This window comes from Pelophylax lessonae (assembly GCF_965119305.1).
Source record: "Pelophylax lessonae genome assembly, chromosome: 4".
Lineage (NCBI taxonomy): Eukaryota > Metazoa > Chordata > Amphibia > Anura > Ranidae > Pelophylax > Pelophylax lessonae.
In genome coordinates, this window is record NC_138771.1 from 243,813,776 (window position 1) to 243,835,779 (window position 22,004).

General features: G+C 41.8%; 1 protein-coding gene across 1 annotated transcript in view; it reads right to left on the reverse strand.

Moving 5' to 3' along the window:
- Positions 1 to 1,284: 1,284 nt before the first annotated feature.
- NELL2 (neural EGFL like 2) overlaps positions 1,285 to 22,004 on the reverse strand; it is a 450,032-nt gene continuing 429,312 nt past the window's right edge. The window contains exons 19-20 of the mRNA XM_082256070.1: positions 19,321 to 19,545; positions 1,285 to 2,143 (exon numbers count right to left, since the gene is read on the reverse strand). Of these exons, the coding sequence (XP_082112196.1) occupies positions 2,093 to 2,143; positions 19,321 to 19,545 (276 nt within the window). The 3' untranslated portion in view covers positions 1,285 to 2,092. The remainder of the gene's footprint in view (positions 2,144 to 19,320; positions 19,546 to 22,004) is intronic.

Genomic DNA, 22,004 nt, shown 5'->3' on the forward strand with positions numbered 1-22,004 from the left:
TCCCATCCTCTCTCAGCGGGGAATGATTGTGGGTGTCAGGCGGCAATTGGAGCAACCTGACAGCGAGCATCGGGGGCGGGAGAGTGCCGGCAGCACACGCTAGGCCCCTAGCTACAGGCGCGCAACCGACGTATACCTACGGTGGTCCGCGCAGGAGCGGCTGCCTGCCGCAGTATAACTGCTGCGGGCGGTTGTTAAGCGGTTAAGGTGCAAGGTTAAAAAAATAACCTAATAGCAAATCATGTGGGACATTAGATGAGGGTGTTCAATGTTTTCAGACTACAGAATATGGTCTACTATACAATGGCTGTATCACTGCTGGCCTTATTTAAGTTCACATCCAAAACTGTACAATTGAGGGTACATGTCTTAAAACATCCCTAAAAGGTGCACAAACCGCCTAAACTGGCTTCCTTCAATTCAAAGAAGCAGGGACCTTTCTTTACTCAAAGACTTTACAGACTGTATATTCCTCACACGGTCATACATGGTAAAACCAACAATCCTGGAAAAAAATATATAATTTCCGTCAACTTCATCTGCAAGCTTTTTTAGTCATCACCATAGGTGAGGGTAGGCGCAAATACTGACCAGTAAATACTGAAAAATGAACCAGTACAGTATCTGGAAATCATGATTTGGGATCAAATCTATTAGTTCCTCTTTTCATCACTTGTGAACAGCTTTGAGTTGCCTAAACTCCGCCACAAAATGCAGTCTTGTGATATCTGTGAGTGAATGTATATATTCTATATGCTGATTCATTCACAATGTGTAATATAAATAGAGTTGTGAACCAATAGTTTAGGTTCAGTACTGTGCAATAAGGAGTAAATGTTGGTGAGATCTATGAATGCACTGGATTCTTTCCCTAGGATCCAAGGCAATACTGGAAAGTTTTTTGGCTTAAACCTGGTGTATTTTTCTGTGTTGCATTGGCTTTTACTGCTTGGTGTTGATGGTAATGCCTTACACATTGGTCAAACTAATAGGTGATTAATCTTATGTATTTGAGGTGCTATTCTCCATGGCTAGTATTGGATGTAGTTAGAAATAGAGGCAATTTTCTTTACCAAAAATTGTGTCTTTTAAGCTGAATGTGGAACCAGTATAGCACAGTTATTATTTCAGGCAGCTGAAAGAGCTATTGGAGGGATTTCCTTCACGGTGCCATGAAAGAAGAGGTCATAAAATGGATTTCAAGAGACATCTTACTGCACATGGAAGACAGAAATGTACAAATATTCGAAGAAGCATTTTACTAGAGAAAAAAAAAATCCAAAATTGTATGTAAGAGAAACATTTATTTAAATCCACACGAGAGCACAATTATACTAAATGTATCCAGTCAAGAAAAGAAGTCAAAAAGTGCAAGAAATAAAACCGCAATGATAGCTGCTCCCTCCAAAACACATTTTTTCCATGCTGATACAGAAAGCGTACCAAAGAATAAGAGGTGTCCATAACACATCTTCAATTTATTTGCAAAATCACTCCCTACAATATATATTAAAATATTTCAGATCAGTGAGAAAAATATGTGCAGGTGATGTCAAGTGGTACAATATGAACTTATCTTTACAAACACTTCAAACCCCACCAAGAATCTTTAGTTCATGTTCCAGGACTTGGTGAACCTAGCAGTGATCAAGGCAAGCAATTTTACTGTGGGTGTATATGCCATTGTTTTTACGTTATTCCATTATTTTCAAGCAACAGCTGGCATAAAGCTGATGTTAAAGTACTTAGTTTTATCCTTAAACATGAATAGTTCCATCTGTGAAGCAGAATAGCACGTCACCAATCCCCTTTGAAAAATATGATTATGTAGTGAATTCCATGTAGGCATTCTGCACAAAAATGTCAGTGGCAGCTGACATATATTTGGCCTCAAGTTTAGTAAAAAAAATTCCTTTTAGTAGAATCTCCCATAGCTAAGGTGTTACGTTTTCCTTTCTTTTTTTTTTAAACAGCAGAGAGATTGTTTGCATGTTTCAACATTTTAGGATTACAATTTTTGGTGTAAGGTCTTTTTATGTGAGAAAGAAACATTCTTTATCCTTGAACCTTCTATAGGAGTCGATGGCTGTCATCACAGCTCCTGGAGGCACTGTGGGTCCACTGAGCAACATATGTGGCCATTCTGTAGGAGAAAAAGAAAGATGTGATATAAAAGAGTGCAACAATCCAAATGATTTCAGGCAAATGGCTAAAATACACAGTTAAAATAGATCTAAAACCATATTTCATACCGTTATCTTAGCCCCCGTTCACATGCAGGCGTTGCTACCTCGCACAGCGACCTCCGAGGTCGCGGTGCGAGCAGCGCGCCGCGACCTCGGAGCGGCCGCCACGGACTTCATAGCATTGAAGTCTATGGCAGTCGCCTCCTGGTCGCCCCAAAGAAGCTCCGGACCCTTTTTCTAAGTCGGAGCGACTTGTGTCGCTCCTATTAGAACGGGTCCGCAGCTTCCCTATGGGAGGCGACCTACGGCGACCTGTGAGGCGACCAGGTCGCCTCACAGGTCGCCTTAGTGTGAACGGGGGCTAAAACAAATTGATATTATTTTGGGTAGATGATGTTGGAATGTCTTAGCACTTGGTAACTACAATGTAAGGATTTCTTCACCCAAGTTTTCTCCTTTACTGAGTTGTCCTTGCTATGCTTCAGTAGGTCACAAAAAGGTCAATAGAAATTTTCACTTTTGGGCAGTGCAGTTATATCACTTCTTTTGTAAATGTATTACTTATCTTGTTATTTGATTACCTATAGCTCTATCTATCGAAAGCGCTTTCAGTGTGCACAAGGATAGCATTAATTAGATACAAATGTATAATACATTTACTTAACCACATTAGCTCTCACACTTGTACATCCCTATAGACCAGAGCAAATTTATTTATTTTTTTGCTAAGGGACCGAATATTCAGCAATAGCTATCATTACTTAATATAACGGAGTAATATATATTTTATTTTTTAAGGCCAAACACATTTTTTTAGGCGATATGGTCTTGCAAAAAAAGATAACATTTTTTATACAAACCATACTTTGATTAGTGCCTTTAAAAAAAATAAAAGCCCCCCCCCCCCCCCCAATTTTGTGCTTCTTGATTTTTGTAGTGTTGCAATTGGGAGACAAAATGAATAGGAACAAAAGGCTTAAAAACAGTTAAAATAAAAAAACATAATAATTAATCTATAGCAGCAAAAAATAATAGCTTAGTGAAGTAGTGACAGAAGAAGTTAATCAGGAATGATAGGGGTAAACAAAGAGTATAAAAGGAGTTATATATAAACAAATGCATTTACATTTTAAGACTAGCTTTTTTTGTCCAGTCTGAACAATGTTTAACAACACTGTCAGCAAGTCAGTTATTTGACATTAGCTGTCGGCTACTATTTCACAGCTTGGTATTGCTGACAGATGGAAGTGGCAGTGGGGCAGGCTACACATGCCCTGTGTACAATTATGATTTTTTATTTTTTAGGGGGTCCACAACTGGTTAAGGATTATCTAGCCTCAAACTTTTTTTAAAAAGTTTTGTATAGACTGGGGAAAGTAGAACTCCTTTTTAGGTTTTACAGCTATCTGGGGCTCCATTTGAGAGATTTCCTTTTAGAGAGATCAACATGATGGAGAGGCAAGGCTAAGCTCAACATTTGCAGGGAAATTCAAAACTTGCAGGTAAAGTTTGAGAAGTATAGCCAAAGCTTTTTTTGGCTAAACTCTCCTGTGGATTATAGGAATACAGTTCAATCTGCTCTCCTGTGATCAGGCTGAAGCCTGCTGTCAACTGACATCATGGAGCTGAAACAGGCTCTAGAAAGATCCCAACCATATGTTCTGGATCCACCCAGAACCCTGGATTGGCACCTGGCTCAGCATCTCAGTGATCTGCTTAGAGCCTGAGCCAGCCTCCCTGGTCACAGCTCTCTGCTCAGAGCCGAGGGGGAGAGTGAGTGATCAGTGGGGTTTGATTGCTCAGTTCTCACTACAGAATTGATGCTGCATCCACCGGAGTATAAAATGTTTGTTTTTTCGGAGTGCCATACTTCTCTTTTAAGTTGGCAAATCTGTGGATTTAATAATTCTTTTAAATGTGTTTCCCACAATTTTTAGTTATATTTTCGTTATATGCTCCATTTGAATTACTCAGGTTGCTATTAATTTATTAGTGATCATTTATTGGCCAAGCAGACTTCAATACACAATTATATTTCACAACTATAATAAGAAACACTAAAAATATTTTACTGAGGTTATTTCAATTATCCAAATGAATTAGGACAGTGGAAATCATTTGGAATGCACCTGATCTGAAATTGTTTTCACCTTGTTGTGGTCATATTCTCCACCTGACTGCCATAGTCTTTTGTGTCCTTTATCAACAGTAAAAAAAAATAAAATAATTGACTTGCTGAGACAGCAGCATCACAGTAACTCCTCTTCCTCGAGCTTGCATTTATAGTAACTTTAAAGATATATAGAATGCCACCTATCATGGATTAGGCATGCAGCATTATATTTTTGGAAGACACAGCAAATATGGCCTTAGGGACAGAAACGGTTTATAAATCCATCCACATAGCATACAAAGTAAGATCTCCAAACGGCATTGAACATAATCTCCCTAAAGTGTTCAATATCCACATAATAAAAATAATATATATGGAGGCGAGTCATTTATTAAATGATATTGATGTTTTAATATCCAGGATGGTGTATTCATTAAAATGCTATCACAGATAATGTTTAAAACATGAAGGAATAAAATGTCATCTCTGCTGATGCCTTCGCTTGAATCAATTTCTTAGGTTACTTTCCTCTGCTTTTTTTTTTCCTGCTCCCATCAGTGAATTATTTGTTGCATATTAAAAGGAGCAGTTAGGAGATGAGATGCTCTGTAGTGTACTATAATAGAATGTATTAAATATTGCATATGACATGCGTGCAATATTCATGCTTCATTCTGACACCGAACCGCCTTGTGTCATCAACCTTTTGTGTCAGCGCAAAGGACAAGTTCATAACATGGACTGATATGCTGTGATGCCGTTAGCGTTACAAGAGAGATTACATATTACAACTGTAATGTGGATCATTGGAAAACAACATTTGGTCTTCCTCTTCAGTTTTCTTTTTTTTTTTTTTTTTTTTTTTAATACACCAATACATAGTATATGCAACAGGACTTCCAGTGAAAACTAAACTAGCACTTATTACAATATATTGGGGTAGATTTACTAAAACTGGTGCATCCAGAAGCTGGTGCAGTTTCTAACTTTAGCTTAATTAAACTTTGACAATAAAACCTGGAAGTGAATTGGTCTCTCTCCCTCAGTGTCTCTCTCTGTCTCTTTCTAATCTCAACTTTTAGAGTGTAAGTACCCTTAATGCTTGTTAAACTAATATTGCTTATTGCAAACCTGTTCTAAAAAACTGAAATCTAGAAAAAAAGGTATAGACACCCAGTAAGACTTCTGTATGCCTAAGCCCCTGTGCTAGTTTGGATGCCAGGCCATTCTGACACTCCGGGCAGTGTTGAAGTTTGCATGCCACCTCCAACACATTCCTACTGGCCAGTGAGATGGCCCATCCTAGCGGTGGAATTATATCAATTTGACACCAACTTGTGAGACAAAGTATACTTAAGGTGTAAAGAATAAATAATTGTTCAAAGCAAATTTGCCAAACAAAAAACAAATACATAAAAACAGTTTTGGGCTAAAAATGTGCTCCCTGTGAAATTAGAGTTCATTCAGTGAATCCCCTGTTGGGATTTTTGTTTAATTTGCTATGAAAAGGGTTTGATGACCGGCATGTATCTTCTGTCAGATGAGTTAAAAAGAATACAATCAACCCAAAGGGATGAAACATTTAAAGAGAAAGGATCTATTAACAGGATAGAGCAGGGGTATTGAATTAAAATTCATGGAGGTCCGATTAGTAAAATTTTCTTCCAGCAGAGGTCCAGATTGCATTTTTGCATGATGACTCGGATTCTTTACATCACAGCCCAGGTGTGCAGGCACGACAGCCCATTCATTTGAATGGGCTGTTGTGTCTGCGTTTTCTGCTGGTAAAATGCCCTGGCACCTTTTTAAAAACGCTGTCGCATGGAAACTGCATGGCGCGTATGTACCATGCAATTTCCATGTGTGGGAAACCGCACCTTGTATTTCATTGCATTTAAGAGTCAATTGTACCCCTGCACGTTTTCTGTGCAGCTGCTTATCCCCCTTCACATCACCACTCACAGCACTGTCCCCTTTCACATCACCACTGTCCCCTTCACATCACCACCCCCCACACACACACAGCACTGTCCCCCTTCACATCGCCACCCCCCACACACACACAGCACTGTCCCCCTTCACATCACCACCCCCCTCACACACACAGCACTGTCCCCCTTCACATCACCACCCCCCCACACACACACACACACACAGCACTGTCCCCCTTCACATCACCACCCCCCTCACACACACAGCACTGTCCCCCTTCACATCACCCCCCCCCCCACACACACACAGCACTGTCCCCCTTCACATCACCACCCCCCTCACACACACACACACACAGCACTGTCCCCCTTCACATCACCACCCCCCTCACACACACAGCACTGTCCCCCTTCACATCACCACCCCCCCCCCCCACACACACACACACAGCACTGTCCCCCTTCACATCACCACCCCCCTCACACACACACACACACACACACAGCACTGTCCCCCTTCACATCACCACCCCCCTCACACACACAGCACTGTCCCCCTTCACATCACCACCCCCCCCCCACACACACACACACACACACACAGCACTGTCCCCCTTCACATCACCACCACCCCCCCACACACACACACACACAGCACTGTCCCCCTTCACATTACCACCCCCCCCACACACACACACAGCACTGTCCCCCTTCACATCACCACCCCCCCCCCCCACACACACACACACACACACACACACACACACACACAGCACTGTCCCCCTTCACATCACCACCCCCCACACACACAAACAGCACTGTCCCCCTTCACATCACCACCCTCCACACACACCACTGTCCCCTTCACATCACCACCCCCCACACACACCACTGTCCCCTTCACATCACCACCCCCCACACACACCACTGTCCCCTTCACATAACCCCCCCCCCCCAAAGCGCTGCCCCTTTCATAACTCCCAACCCACAGCACTGCCTCCCTTCACATATCACTCCTGCAGCACTGCCCCATTCATATCCCCCCCACAGCACTGCCTCCTTTACCTCCCCCCACAGCACTGCCCCCCTAATATCCCCCCACAGTGCTGCCCCTTCACATATCCCCCCAACAGCACTGTCCCTCTCACATCCCCCCACACCACTGCCCCCTTCACATATCACTCCTGCAGCACTGCCCCATTCATATCCCCCCCCACAGCACTGCCTCCTTTACCTCCCCCCACAGCACTGCCCCCCTATTACCCCCCCCCCACAGCACTGCCCCCTTCACCTCCCCACACAGCACTGCCCCCTCACATATCCCCCCCACAGCACTGCCCCCTTCATATATCCCCCCATCAGCACTGTCCCTCTTACATATCCCCCCAACAGCACTGCCCCTTTCACATCCCCCTCACAGCACTGTCTCTCTTTACATCACCCCCCCCACACACACACACACACAAACCACCGCCCCCTTATATCACCCCCACAGAACTGCCCCTTTGCATCACCCTCACACACATACACAGCACTGCCCTGTTAACACACACCCCCATAGCACTGCCCCCCTTTACATCAACCCACACCACTACCCTCTTTAACATATCACCCCCACAGCATTGCTCCCCTTTACATGAATCCCCACACACCACACTAACCCCCCTGCACATGACCCCTGCTCTCCAATCATCTTTCACAACTTCACTGTCCTGTCCTCCCTTCATTCTCCTACCTTACACAGAGCGGAGAGCAGGAGGCGGGACAATCTCGAGGAAGACAGAGGAACAGCAGCGCCGCATGCATAGAGGCAGCCGACTGTGTGCCTCCCAGCCAATCACCTCCCGCCTCCCAGCAGCCAATCACCTCCCGCCTTCCAGCAGCCAATCAACTTCCGCCTCCCAGCAGCCAATCACCTCCCGCCTTCCAGCAGCCAATCAACTTCCGCCTCCCAGCAGCCAATAACCTCCAGCCTGAAATGCTAATTCAGGCAGCTGCCTCCCTCCATTCAATGCCGGTCCCGCCCCCAGTCTCAGTCCCGCCTTCGGCCATCCGCCCTGCTCTGCTAATGACAGCAGCAGAGACAGGGAAGGAATCCAGCAGCTGATGGCGGCGGTCTTGATGGAGCAGCAGCGCGGGCCGGCATTTAGTGATGCCCGGGATAGAGCAACAAAGGTCTAATCAGACTTCTATAAGTGTCCGGCCGAGCACTGGTTAAAGCTTGTAGGAGTTTTCATTCTCCTCTGACTGTCCTATGAGGCTGCATGACCCCTGACCCTCTGCCTGGACAGTGCTGACTGGCCCTGTGCCCATCACATGCACCCTTCCAAAAAAAAAAAAAAACTCTCGCAATACACAAACTGAGCATGTGCAGAGTGCTCCCAAGGCTCTGTACTATCAGGAGATGGATTGTGGACTGTGGAAGAAGGGAATGATCAGAGAAGATAGGATAAAACAGCCTTTTTACACCATGCGCAAGATTAACCTCTTAGGTTCCACAGTGAGTATAACAAGCATGCTTTACTGCATATACAGACTGATTTTACTGTTGTGTGTTTAGTAACACTAAGTGTGTCTTTCTCTTTGAGCTAAGAGGCATATGGCATGAAAGTTCATTATGGTATCTATCACATTGTTAAAAAGGAGGCGGTGTCTTACAGCAAGATGTAGGCTATGTTTTACATCAGATTTAAAATGCTCATGAAATGTTGGAAAAGCAAATACAGCAGATCAAGATATAGTGCAATAAAATTGAAGTGTCCCCCCTCCCAAACCTTCCTTCTAGTTCATTATGCCATGGTGTCAAATGCTATAGGAGTCCCAAAATACCACATTCACAGCCACCCCTTTGTCTCCCTGCTTATTTCCTCATACAAGGAAAGTAGACATGTTTTACATCTTTTGTCATCCCAAATCCCTGAAATGTTTTTTAAAAATATAGAAGATAAACATTTATAATTGATCTCTTTTTATATTAAAACATTTGCCTTGTCTCAATACATCAGTACCAAGCCAGTGATTAACCAGTTCGGCTCCAGAGCATACATGTAAAAATCTTAATTGTAAACTTTATATATTATCTGAAAGCAGAATTAAAAGGTGATCGTTGCAAATTTTTGTGTCACATGATATTTAAATATGCATGCCCTCCCTGGGTTTGTGTTTGCTATTGCTCAGGTGTGCAGGGCAATGGGGGTTTCAGCAATTTAAAAAAAAATTATAATTATATATATATATATGTATATATATATATATATATATATACATACATATACATATGCATACACACACACATTTTATTACACCTTTACTTTGTTTTTACTTGATTGCTATCACAAGGGTTAATAAACCCCTATGAGATAGCATTGGACAGGTGACAAGTACTCTTTATGGAGACATTAGACATGTCTCCCCTGTCATTCACACCATCTAACCAAGCACAGATCGGCTTGGTTAGAGGTGTCCCCTGGCTGTACTGGCCAGGAAAGTGTGCTTCTGAACTCGGAAGGGGCATCACTTCTGGTTTCATTGTATGCATGCAAGATCGAGGCATAGATTTGCCTTGGTCTCACTGCAATCTCTTTACCCTAGCCAGGGGCTGTGTTCCCGGGCTCCGGTAATAGCAGGAGAGCCTGGGAACCACGAGAGCAGGGGGACTGCCATCAGAAGAGGGGGATGCACCACACTGCCAGCTCTGTGAAAGTTATCGGCAGATATAGAGCTGCTGTATCACTTTTACTTTGAAGCCGGAAGCCGGCTGAACAAAACCCACACAAGCTGATGGCTTGTGATTATAGGTTCACTCTTTGGACGTACGTAGTATGTCCAAGGAGCTGAACTAGTTAAAAGGGTCATTAGAGGTGATAAATAATGGCTTAAAAACAATGGAACTCAATCGCTGGGGGGGTTCATGGGCGTAAACCTCTGTTTATGTGTATTATGAGCAGTACAGCTCCATACACTTCTGTTGGGGTCATCTACCTCTACTGTCTGGAAGACCGCCCCAATAGAAGTCTATGGGGCTGCAATGTACCTAGGAAAGGGTGCCTTTCACCACTGAATGTAAACAAAGGGGGTAACGGCCATCATATCACTGTAAGTATACATCTGGGGAGTGCAGAGTGGGATGGTCTATATTAAGCCAAAAATTACACTTTGTCTCAAAGTCCTCCTATTCATCATGAACTATTTTTCAGGGGACCTGAATGCTCACACCTAGACTTTTTACTATCAATATATTTAAAGTAGAATTTACACCTAACACTATTCTTAACCACTTCAATACCAGACACTTTTACCCCCTTCTGGTCAAGTCCAATTTTCAGCTTTCAGCGCTTTCACACTTTGAGGCTGGGTTCACACTTACGGATGGGGCACAGGTCCAAGTCGTTCCTGTTCTCTCTTTCAGGGATGAATCAGGCCCAAATCTTTGCCTGAATTTGGACCTTAAACAGAACCAAAGATGCACAGGACCTCAGTGCAATCCGCTCCGCAGCAGCCATGGAGATGTGTGAACTAGCTCCATTGAGAGCAGGGCACACTCTCCTGCCATGCGAATTGGATGCGGAAGAAAACCCTTATCCAATTCACACTTGTGTGAGCCCAGCCTGAATGACAATCATTCAACACTGTACCCAAATGAAGTTTTTAGCACATTTTGAGAGAGATAGAGCTTTCTTTTGGTGATATTATTAAGCATTGAGTGTTATATTTTTTCCGATAAGTGAAAAAAAAAAAAAAAGACTAAACATTTTGAAGAAAAAGTTGTTTTTTCTTTGTTTCTATTATACAATATTGCAAATAAGTAGTTTTTCCTCATAAATTTAGGCCGCAAATTATACTGCTACTTTTATTTGGTAAAAATAACCCAAATTAGTGCAAGATATTTAGTGTGTGTGAAAGTTAGAGTCTACAAGTGATGGTATTATTTAAAAATTGATTAATTCTTACGTACTGACTAGTTATCTCATTTGAGGCTCTAAAATGCCAGGACAGTACAAATACCTCCCAAATGACCCCTTTTTGTAAAGTAGACAGTCCAAAGTATTCAGTAAGAGGCATGGTGAGTTTTTTGAAGTTGTAATTTTTTTCCCCACAATTCTTTGGAAAACTAGGAAATTATGATTATGTTGTTGTTTTCAAGTTCAATATTAACATTTTAAGGATTGTCAGTGAAAACATGCTCTTTTCTGTCAATGGACTGTAGCATTCTACAACACTACAGTTCTGTTAATAAGCCTGACACATGCCTCGCTAATTAGGGCAGTAGTGATTTCTTGTTCCCATAAGGCTTGTCTTGACAAACATTATAACTGGCCCGCAACTTCGCTCTATTAATTATCAAAATATTAACCCCCCCTAACCACTTGCGCCCCGCCCACCGTACATTTACTGCGGCACTCTACCACTGCTGGGCAAATTGGCGTAGTACTACGTCGCTCGCTCAGGCGCCTGTGGGGGAGCGAGCACGCACCGCCGGTGGTGCGCTCCCACCCCCACTCGTTCCCTGGGGAGCCAGCAAGTGTGACCAGCGGCTCCGATGGCCGCCGGTCACTCACTATCTCCCGCAGCAGAGGGAGAAAAACAGACGGCTGATGTAAACAAAGCCGTCTGTCATTCTCCCTGAAGTAAGCACAGAGGCTATGTGATCCTGCTATATAGTCTCACACTTAACCCCTTGACAACCAGTAAAGTTAACCCCTTCCCTGCCAGTGTAATTTTTACAGTAACAGTGCATATTTATAGCACTGATTACTGTAGTAATGTCACTGGTATCCCCAAGTGTAAAAAATTTCAGTTAGGGGTCCGATCTGTCCGCCGCAATGTCGCAGTCCTGCAAAAAAAATAATAATCGCAGATCGCCGCCATTACTAGTTAAAAAAATAAATAAAAATGACAAATCTCTCCCGCTGTTCGTAAACGCAATAACTTTTGCGCAAACCAATCAAAATATGCTTATTGCAATTTTTTTTAACCAAAACTATGTAGCAGAAAACAAATGAGCCTAAAATGTTAAAACATTTTGATTTTTACATTTTTTTTGAGAATTTCATATAAAAAAATGTGAAAAATATTGTTATTTTTTCAAAATTGACGCTCTTTTTTTTGTTTATAGCGCAAAAAATAAAAATCGCACAGGTGATCAAAGTGGTTAAAATGACAGTAAATCTACAATAATAATAATAAAAAAAAAAAGAGGGTATTGTTGATTTCCAATGTCAGAGGTAATTTTTGATAGTTTGCATGCAAATGGCATTCATATTCAAACAGAAAAAAAATATATAGTTTATGTGTGTGCATAAATGGCTAAAAAACATACTTTATGCAATGTAAATAGCCAACAAAAGAAATATTGTCAATAGTAACCACCTGAAGACCAAGCCTTTTCTGGCACTTTTTGTTTACAAATTTTAATTTGTATGTTTTGCTTGAAAATTACCTATAACCCCCAAACAATTTTTTTTTTTTTTTTTTTTTAGCAGAGACTCCAGGGAATAAAATGGTGTTCGTTACAACTTTTTTAGGTCATATGGTATTTGGGCAGCAGTTTTTCAAAAGCAGCTTTTTTGGGAAAAAACACACTTCAATGAATTGAATGAATTAAACAAACACAATATATACCCTCACTTTTTTGTAAAATGTGAAAGATGATGCTACTGTACCTAGAGTAAATAGATACATAACATGTCACGCTTTAAAATTGTGCACACTCATGCAACAAATGGCAACAAACTACGGTAGTTAGTATCTCCATAGGAGATGCTTTTAGAGGTTATCTGTTTGGAGTCACATTGGAAGTCTACTGCTAGAATTATTGCTTTCGCTCTAATGTTCATGGTTTTACAATGTCCCTTTAATTTTTTATTTTTTTTTCACTTGTATTCCTATTACAAGGGATATTGTATGCAATGTAATGTAAACATCCCTTGTAATAGAAATAAGGATGACAGGTCCTCTTTATGGAGAGATCTGGAGTCAAAAAGACCCCCAACTCTCTCCTTTATCTTTAAGCGCAAAATCCTTTTTTTTTTACCTTTTGCTTAAAAAAAAATGGTTTACTTCTGCCCTAGACCGGAAGGGATGTCATGATGTCACTCTGATCCTCCAAGGCCATAGAGGCAATCGAAGGCGATCTAGTCTGCCTCTGTGACCATATCGTCCGATCTGCCTCTGTGACCATATCGTCCGATCATTCCTCAGAAGCACCGGTAAGAACGGTAAGCATGAGAAACACGCACCCCCCCCCCTTCGGAAAGCGATTTAGTGGCTAATGAGCTGCTCGGACCACTTTCATGAGCAAGCCAGCCACCGGCTAAAAAAAAAAAAAAAAAAAAGGATACCGGGTTTATGGTGGATAGCTGCATCCATAACCCCGGTATACTACTTGCAAACCACAACGTATATATACGTCCTGCGGTCGACGAGTGGGTAAATATCCTAGGTCAGTGGTTAAGAGACAAATAAACCCAAAAATAATTGTATTTTTTATTTTTTCATTTTACAGACCCAGTGATGCGTTTCACAGGTATGTATTGCAAGCACCCTAATGTGCAGGGGCTAATTTGAGGTCACCCTCTACCGATGTACAATTTTCCTGCCTTTAGCAAGCACCTGTATGCCGTTACTTACTACTAATGTAACATTTATCTGCCTTCAGCAAGGTCTGCTGTGCTGTTACCCTATACCTTTGTACAATGGTCTTACCTTTGCAGGCACTTTTATTGCTTTTACTCCTTACCCATGTGCAATTTTCCTCCCTTCAGCAGAGGCTTATATGCCACTTCCTGGCCTATGTAAGAGCTTGTATGCTGCTACACATCACCAACCCTACATTTTCACTCCTGTCACACATTTCTGGGGAAGTATGTATGTGGGAAAGCCCAGGACCAGCACCAGCTTTGTGTTCTGAGATGGGCCTAACTACTACAGTACACACCTGTAGCTAAAGGGAGTATAGGGAGTATAGGACTAGGCATAGCAAAAAGCATGAGCCATGCAAATGTGTTTTCAGGTTGAAAAACAAGGAAAAATACTGGCTGCATTAAAATGTAATTTTTAATCTAATTTTACTTTGACAACACAAATCTGTGAACATTTCTAAAGTGTAAAGTCAGGCAAAAGGTAAACTTGGTTGGTAAACTGCTAATTTTACCCAATACACATTGCAGAGGAACTGTCCAATGTAGGATTCTGGGGGGAGGGGGGCTGTGGTGGTAAAGTTGCTCTAAATTTACTGGCCCTTTAAATACACTAATGGAGTAACATTGACAGACAGAGGAGCAATGTCAGCAACACAAGTTATTTTATCTTATCAAATCTCAGTCACCTAAACAAAATTAATAGATAAAATAAAATTAGACTGCAAGCTTGAATGAACAGGAAAACTGTGCCCGGAGTCACGTACAGTGCTATGAATATTTATAACGCTTTTTTATGGCATACACATTTTAAGACACACATTTATTCCAAGGGTGACTTTCTATATGGTTTCTTGGAAAACTGTTTGTTTAATGTAAAATTTTATGTGATGTTCCAAAAGAGACTTGAGATGCACATTTCCTAAAGCTACAACATGACATAACTGGCTGACAGCTCTGAGTTCTAGAACATCCCTTAAAAGACATATTCAAAATGACAATTTGTGTGCAGCCAGCCCTGGAGAAGCCAGCGCTCTCTCTTGTGTAGCAAACCTGTTAGATAAAAACAACATAAACACCTTTCCTGCAACCTTCTATGGCAAAAGCAATTCTATTTTAAATGGAGTAACACCTACACTTGGCATCTTGCTACAGGGTTTTCATATTATCTCTCTTGCCCAAAACATCTTCCATTACAGCTTAAAATACATTTTATATCATAGTGGCAACATTGCTCAGGTCACCCTGAATAATATGTATAGGTCAACTGAAACCTCACTTGTAGTTAGAAAACTGCTATTAGGAAACAGCAGGGATCTATGTTATTTAAAACCCCTAGAGACATCTGATCGGTAAATTGTCCATTGAAAAAATAAAAATAAAAATTATTATTACGGGCCTATTGCAACAAATAAAGGGCATCAAAAAAGTTTGACTTCTGCTGAGTCCAGAATTCACAGTTCTTTTCCAGTCCACTTTGCATTTTGCTTGGAGGTTGCAAAAAAGCACCTGAAGGACTCCCAGAGTCTGGGAAACAAGATTCTCTGGTATGAGGAAACCTAGATCAAACTGTTTGGCCTTAATTCTAAATGTTATGTCTGGGGGAAATCAGGCACCACTCATCACCTGCCAATACCATCCAAACAGGAAAGGATGCAGAAAGGCCCCGTTTTGTTGGGGCTTTTTGCATCCTCCATAAGGTGAACCCAGTGGCCTATGCCCTTGATCTTCCTCCTGGCATGCGTATCCCCAATGTTTTTCACGGGTCACTTTTCAATCCACGGGTTTGCAATCGCTATACTTCCTCGTCCCATCCCTGTGGGCCATCATGAGGAATATGAGGTTAGCAGCATCTTGGATTCTCATCAGTTTCGAGGTCAAGTTCAATACCTGGTGCACTGGAAGGGTTATGGTCCTGAGGAGCACTCCTGGGTTCTCTCCACTGATGTTCATGCTCCCGCCCTTCTCTGCGCTTTCCACACTCGCTTTCCTCAGAAACAGTTTTTGCTCCACGGAGGAGGGGCAGTTGAGGGGAGGGTACTGTCAAGGTCTTACCTTGCCTTCCTGTTGGCAGCCATCTTGGACACGTGCAGAAAGTATGGTGGTGGAGCATCATACTGTGGGGGGGGGGTGTTTTTCAGCAGCAGGGACTGGAAGAATGGTCAGGGTTGAGGGAAAGCTGAACAGAGCAAAGTACAGAGATATCCCTTCCTGTTGGCAGCCATCTTGGACATGCACAGACTGCTGTCTCTTATAAACTGTTTGCATCATCACTTGCCTGCTGCCTGGGCATCTCCCAGTTATGTTGCACACCTCATGCCCTTGTGTTTGTGCTCCAAAGTGCATCACTGCTAGCAGTCTTCTGTTCTCTGTGTTCCTCCGTACATGACCTGGCTTGGCTGATGGCTTTCCTGGCTCTGGATGCCGCATCAGCAGGCGATCTGACATCGGCACACTACCCGCTACTGGACTTGACCCCGGCTTGGATGACTACCCGCTTCTGGACTTGACCCCGGCTGTTCCTGATTTTGCTCCTCACTCTTGCTGTGCATTTATTGTTGTTGCCCTAATAAACTGATTTATTTAACTTGTATCTTCGTGTGGTCTGGTTTCCTGGCACCCTGACACTGAGCCAAAGGTTCCCCTTCCAACAATGCAAGCTCCTAAGCACACAGCCAAGACCCACACAGGAGTGGCTTATGGACAACTCTGTGAATGTCCTAGAGTGGCCCAGCCAGAGCCCTGAATTGACCCTATTTAACATCTCTGGAGAGACCTGAAAATGGGTGTATGACTGCCCCCATGCAACCTGACCGAGTTTGAGAGGATTTGCAAAGAATGGCAGAGAAACCCCCACCCCAGGTGTGCAAAGCTTGTCGTGCCATATCCAAAAAAACTTGAGGCTGTAATTGCTGCCAAAGGTACTTCAACAAAGTACTGAGTAAAGGGTCTGAATATTTAAGTACATGTGATATTTCAGTTTTTTCTTTTAAATAAATTCACAGACATTTCTAAAATTCTGTTTTCACTTTGTCATTATGGGGTACTAAGTTTAGATTAATGAGAAAACAAATTTAATAGAAACAACTGTAGTTTCAGGTTACAATGTAACAAAATTGAAAAAAGAGAAGGGGGTCTAAATACTTTATGAATGCACTGTATTTTACTAGGACCATTACTTCATACCACTCTTGGGGGTAGTGGGTACCTGGTTTTGACAAGTATCTGCTCCTACTTTCGGAGCAGATTGGTCCCAATTCATAATGATTCATATCAATTAGTAACTACAGTCCCAATATGTAAGACATATGGCAACAGTCCATGTTTATTAGCTATTTTCTTTTTCCTCTCTGTTGAGTTATTTTCCTTTATAACCCTTAACTGATTATTTTTTCCACATATTTCCTTTCTTTAGACCTGTGTCTGGTGAATAGGTGTGTAGCAGGTTTTCCAGGCATTGGGCCTGATGTGGGTCTGCTATTTTCACCGGTTACCTCTCCAGCCCAAGTGAGCTGCGACCTTGGGTGTGAAAACTGAGACATGAACAACTCCGGCATCTTTGTTTTGTTTTTTTATTGTAATTACGGGGATGGGATAAGGGAATGAGTGGGATACTCCTTTAGGCTCAACTAAGTACAACTTGGGACTCTCAGAAAAATGTCTGTTAACGCTGTCTTGAAGCCAGCCGATGCCAGCCAACGCTCACTGACGCTCAGAACACACTGTAACTTGAAAGAAGTGCTAAATCCTTGACCTTAAGTCCAGAAGATCCAGGACTGTAGAACAATGAGCTACAGACACTGCTGTGCTGCAAAGTCCCTAACTTCTTCCTCCAGCCTTTCTCTGGCTTGAGGTAGACTGTTGTAAATTCCTGTATAGCTGCAACTCTCAAGTAGAACACTGCACACTGTCTCTCCAGGGCCCAAACTGCAGGTGCCCCCTTTAACACTTCAGGGTCCCCTGACTAGGTACCCCCTCTGTTACTTCAGGGTCCTCAACCTAGGTCCCCCCTTTCCAGCTAGCTGAGATCTGGATCCTAGAACCTTCTCCGGAGTGGTCTCCCTTCAACACTTTGGGCAGACCCCCAGGGACAATCCTCAGTACTCACGACCTGTGTAGGCTTTCCTGGGATTGGACCCATCTCGCTCTCCGCTGGTTCTCGGCATACCGGATCCCCCTCAGCTCAACTCTGCACTCTCTGGATTCTCAGGCGACACCCGAGACATCCGCTTCCTCAGACAGGAGGGGAGATAGCCGTATTCTCCCTCCTGGGACTCTGCTCCCGACAAAGACCCCGTGTCACGCACTTCCCCCAAACTTATACCCACTCCCAGAATCCCTTGCGGCATAATCTGCCTTCTGGGGTAGATACAAGCCTGAAGGTGTCCCCTGATTGGGTTTCCTCCACTGCCCTATGAGAAGCCTCTCACAGGGCTCAGTGGGGAGACTCACCTCTCAGCAGGCACACCTGGAAGCCATGACACCCTGACTAAAAGGAAACATGGCCCTGCTGTTAGGCAGACAAGGCCCACTATACATTTGCCTAGCACCTACCTGTAGGGTGCTACAGGTGCCAATCTCTCCAGCTGAACCCCCCCCCCCCCTTTTACATATATTTTCGTGTTTTTAGAAATAAGTGGCCACAGATTATTTAGCTTGGGAAGGATTATGCTTTCTGTAGCTGGGTTAAATGTATTTATAGATGCATATATGTATTATAGAGCTGAAGTGTTACCCTGTGTCCTCTCCCTACTGACCACCAATGGCCCCTATTGGGTTCTGGTGGGAGCTGTCCCTGGTTTGTGACCAGTAGTGTCCCATGGGATTCTATGAGTGAAGTTCAACACATAAATGTGACAGAGTAATATGCATGAATATACAGTATACATCTATGTATTAAAATGTTAATCTTTGATGTTTTTTCTAGACAGATCTAGGTTATTAATATTTCTTCCTGATGAAGCTTAATCGTGAGAAGTAGTATAGATTACCTACGTTGAGAAAGCACTGCTATTAGAGATTTCCAATTTTATATTGTAATGTTGACATACATAGCAGTATTGAGTGGTATAGCACTGTGTTTAAGTTGGGTTGGTGGTAACCACCACCTAAGCGTCCTACAATTATGTATTTAAATCAATGATTCATGATGTGATAAAGTATCTTAAACTGGGATTTTTATTGACGGCGCATTAAGTCCTATTTCTGTAAGTTAAAATTGTCTGTTCTTCATTATGTAAAATACATTAAAATTCTACAGCAAGAGTGGAACTCCCCCAGATGTACTGAGATGCAGAGATCTTGCCACTCAGATTTATTAATGATATTAAAAATCGGTTTCTAAAGTTTATGTTGACCAACCCTTTTGGTATACAGGAACTATTTACAGCTTTGGTTTTCTGATAAGTTGGCGCAAACAAAATATTATATACAAAAATAATTACAGATTTTACCTTGCACTGACAAAGTGTGCATTCTGTGCCGTGCTTAATCCAAGAAGATCCTGTAAAACGAACCACATTGGTTTCATCTACACATGTCTTTGTGATGTCATTGCGTATTATGTCAGCTTGACACGGGTCGTTAATGCATCGTGGACAGCATTCACTTTCAGGAACCACACTAAATTCGCATTCAACTTCTGGGCAAGGCAGAGGCCAGCAATCAACTTCTCCTTGCTGAATTAAAAAAAATACACTTGTCAAAAAAAGTAATTAAGACTGTAAAGATTAAATCTATTTTGATTTGATAATTTAACAGCATTTGAGATTGATCTTCCCTTGAAATGAGGAAGGTCAAAAAATTAATTTAACATCATGTTAAAACTATATACCATTTTTTGTTTTTTAATTTGAGTTTGCCATATTAGTTTACAAAAACTCTCAACAGCCCCAGTTCCCAACTGCTATACTTCATCAGAAATGATTTTTCGGCATGCTTAAAGTAGAACTATAGTCAAACCTTTTTTTAGATTTGGATAGAGCAGTAAAGGGTAATTGCTGCCTGTACTCTCGTTTTGAAGATTTACACTAATTATCCTGATCAGCAATGTAACTTGGAATGAAAGTGAGGGTAAAGCCAAAATTGTGAGTTGCCACCAGGACAGGTGAAATCTTTCAAAGGGGAGACTGAACACCTAAGGCCCGTACACACGATAAGAAAATCTGAAGGGAAATTTCGTCGACGACCGATCTGCCGATTTTCAGATTGTTAGTATAGTGCTTTTGACAGCCGACCCCGACTTTTCAGCCGAAAAAATCCTGATGTGCAGGCTATAACATTTTTATCGTCCGTCAACACACCGTCTGATTTTCGTCTCATTAGTACCGTTTTCGACGGAAAAAAATCTTGAGAGCAAGACTAGGCATGCTCAGAGATGAAAGAACACTTACAAAACAATCCAACACATGACATCACTTCTGAAGTAGAATTCTGTCGTACGGGAAAATTTGTATGAAAATAACCTCTTCACTTTCCACATCAGACTAGCATGCCACAAAAAATGGACGACAGATCGTTCGATAATCTGATCGTGTGTACGGGGCTTTATTCTCTTAGCAACTGTTGGAAGAGGATTTTACTCACATTGGAATATTTTCACACTTCCTGCTGCATATTCAGAACAGGATATGAAGGTAAAGCACCCTAATGAGACAAAGATGTCATAATTTGGTTTTTAACTTTCCCCTACTCGATCTGAAAGAAAAATGAATTTACTGTAGATACACTAACTGCATTTGTTTGCAGACCTATGATCACACCAGCCATGCAAAACACTCTGCTGATTCGATTGTTTATTTTTAACCTGTGTGAGGCCTCATGTACATGTGGCTGACTGAATAAAAGTACCAATTCCCCTCCCAGCAACCAATCTGTTATTTTCTTTCCTGACACTAGAGTATTACTTTGTTTTAGAGATGCACCGAAATGAAAATTTTGGGCCGAAACCGAAACCGAAAATTCAGGATGCCCTTGACCGAAAACCGAAACTGAAACCGAAAATGACTGACTTTTTTAACCTAAATAATCTACATAATAAAAGTGTCAAACACACCTATAATAAATAACCCATAAATTAACATCAGCAATAAATAAGCAATATATTCAATATCCTATAAAAGCTCTCACTAATGTGGATAAAAAAAAGAATGTGTGGCTTATACAGTACATAAATATGAACTTAGCAAATCATTTAAATAAATATAAATGAGCAATAACAAGTGCAGTAAAACGTATATACTCATGCACGAGGATATACGTTTTACTGCACTTGTTATTGCTCATTTATATTTATTCTATATTTGCTAAGTTCATATTTATGTACTGTATAAGCCACACATTCTTTTTTTTATCCACATTAGTGAGAGCTTTTATAGGATATTGAATATATTGCTTATTTATTGCTGATATTAATTTATGGGTTATTTATTATAGGCGTGTTTGACACTTTTATTATGTAGATTATTGAGGTTATTTATATATTTCTATATTGATAATTTATTTCCCTATATATATATATATATATATATATATATATATATATATACACACACACATCTGTATTTTTTTTCCCTTCTCAGTTTACACACTACGCTGATACAGAATATTCACATTGAATCCTACATATTCACCGGCAGCGCCAATCACTTCCTCTTCTCTTTATATATCTATTATATAACCCCTCCCAGGGTTATATCTTGAAGTGGGCTACACTTTATACATATATATTTCTTAATTTCTTTATTTGTTATCCTAAGCGCAGATTCTCTTAGTTTTTTGATCTAAGGGGTTAACTTTATTAACTCCCGCACTGCAATCAGAAGGGGGTGAGCACTGCACTAGGCTGTGAATCCATTCTACTACTGACATGCAGGGGAGAAACTGTTTTTTTTTTTTTTACAGCACAGCACATAACATTACTTTCCTCCACAACAAACACACGTGAAGGCACTGAAGGGAGGAGGTGGGTGGAGCGGTGGAGCGATGCAGCAATCGGCGCGGAGGAGAATGAGATCCTCCTACACCGTCACTGTGCATTCTGGGTTCCTCTCCCCCGGGACGACAAGCTGTAAATCACAATGAAGGAGGCACCGCATCGGATCGCGGCGGACAGGGAAGTCAATGACTCACTTCTTTC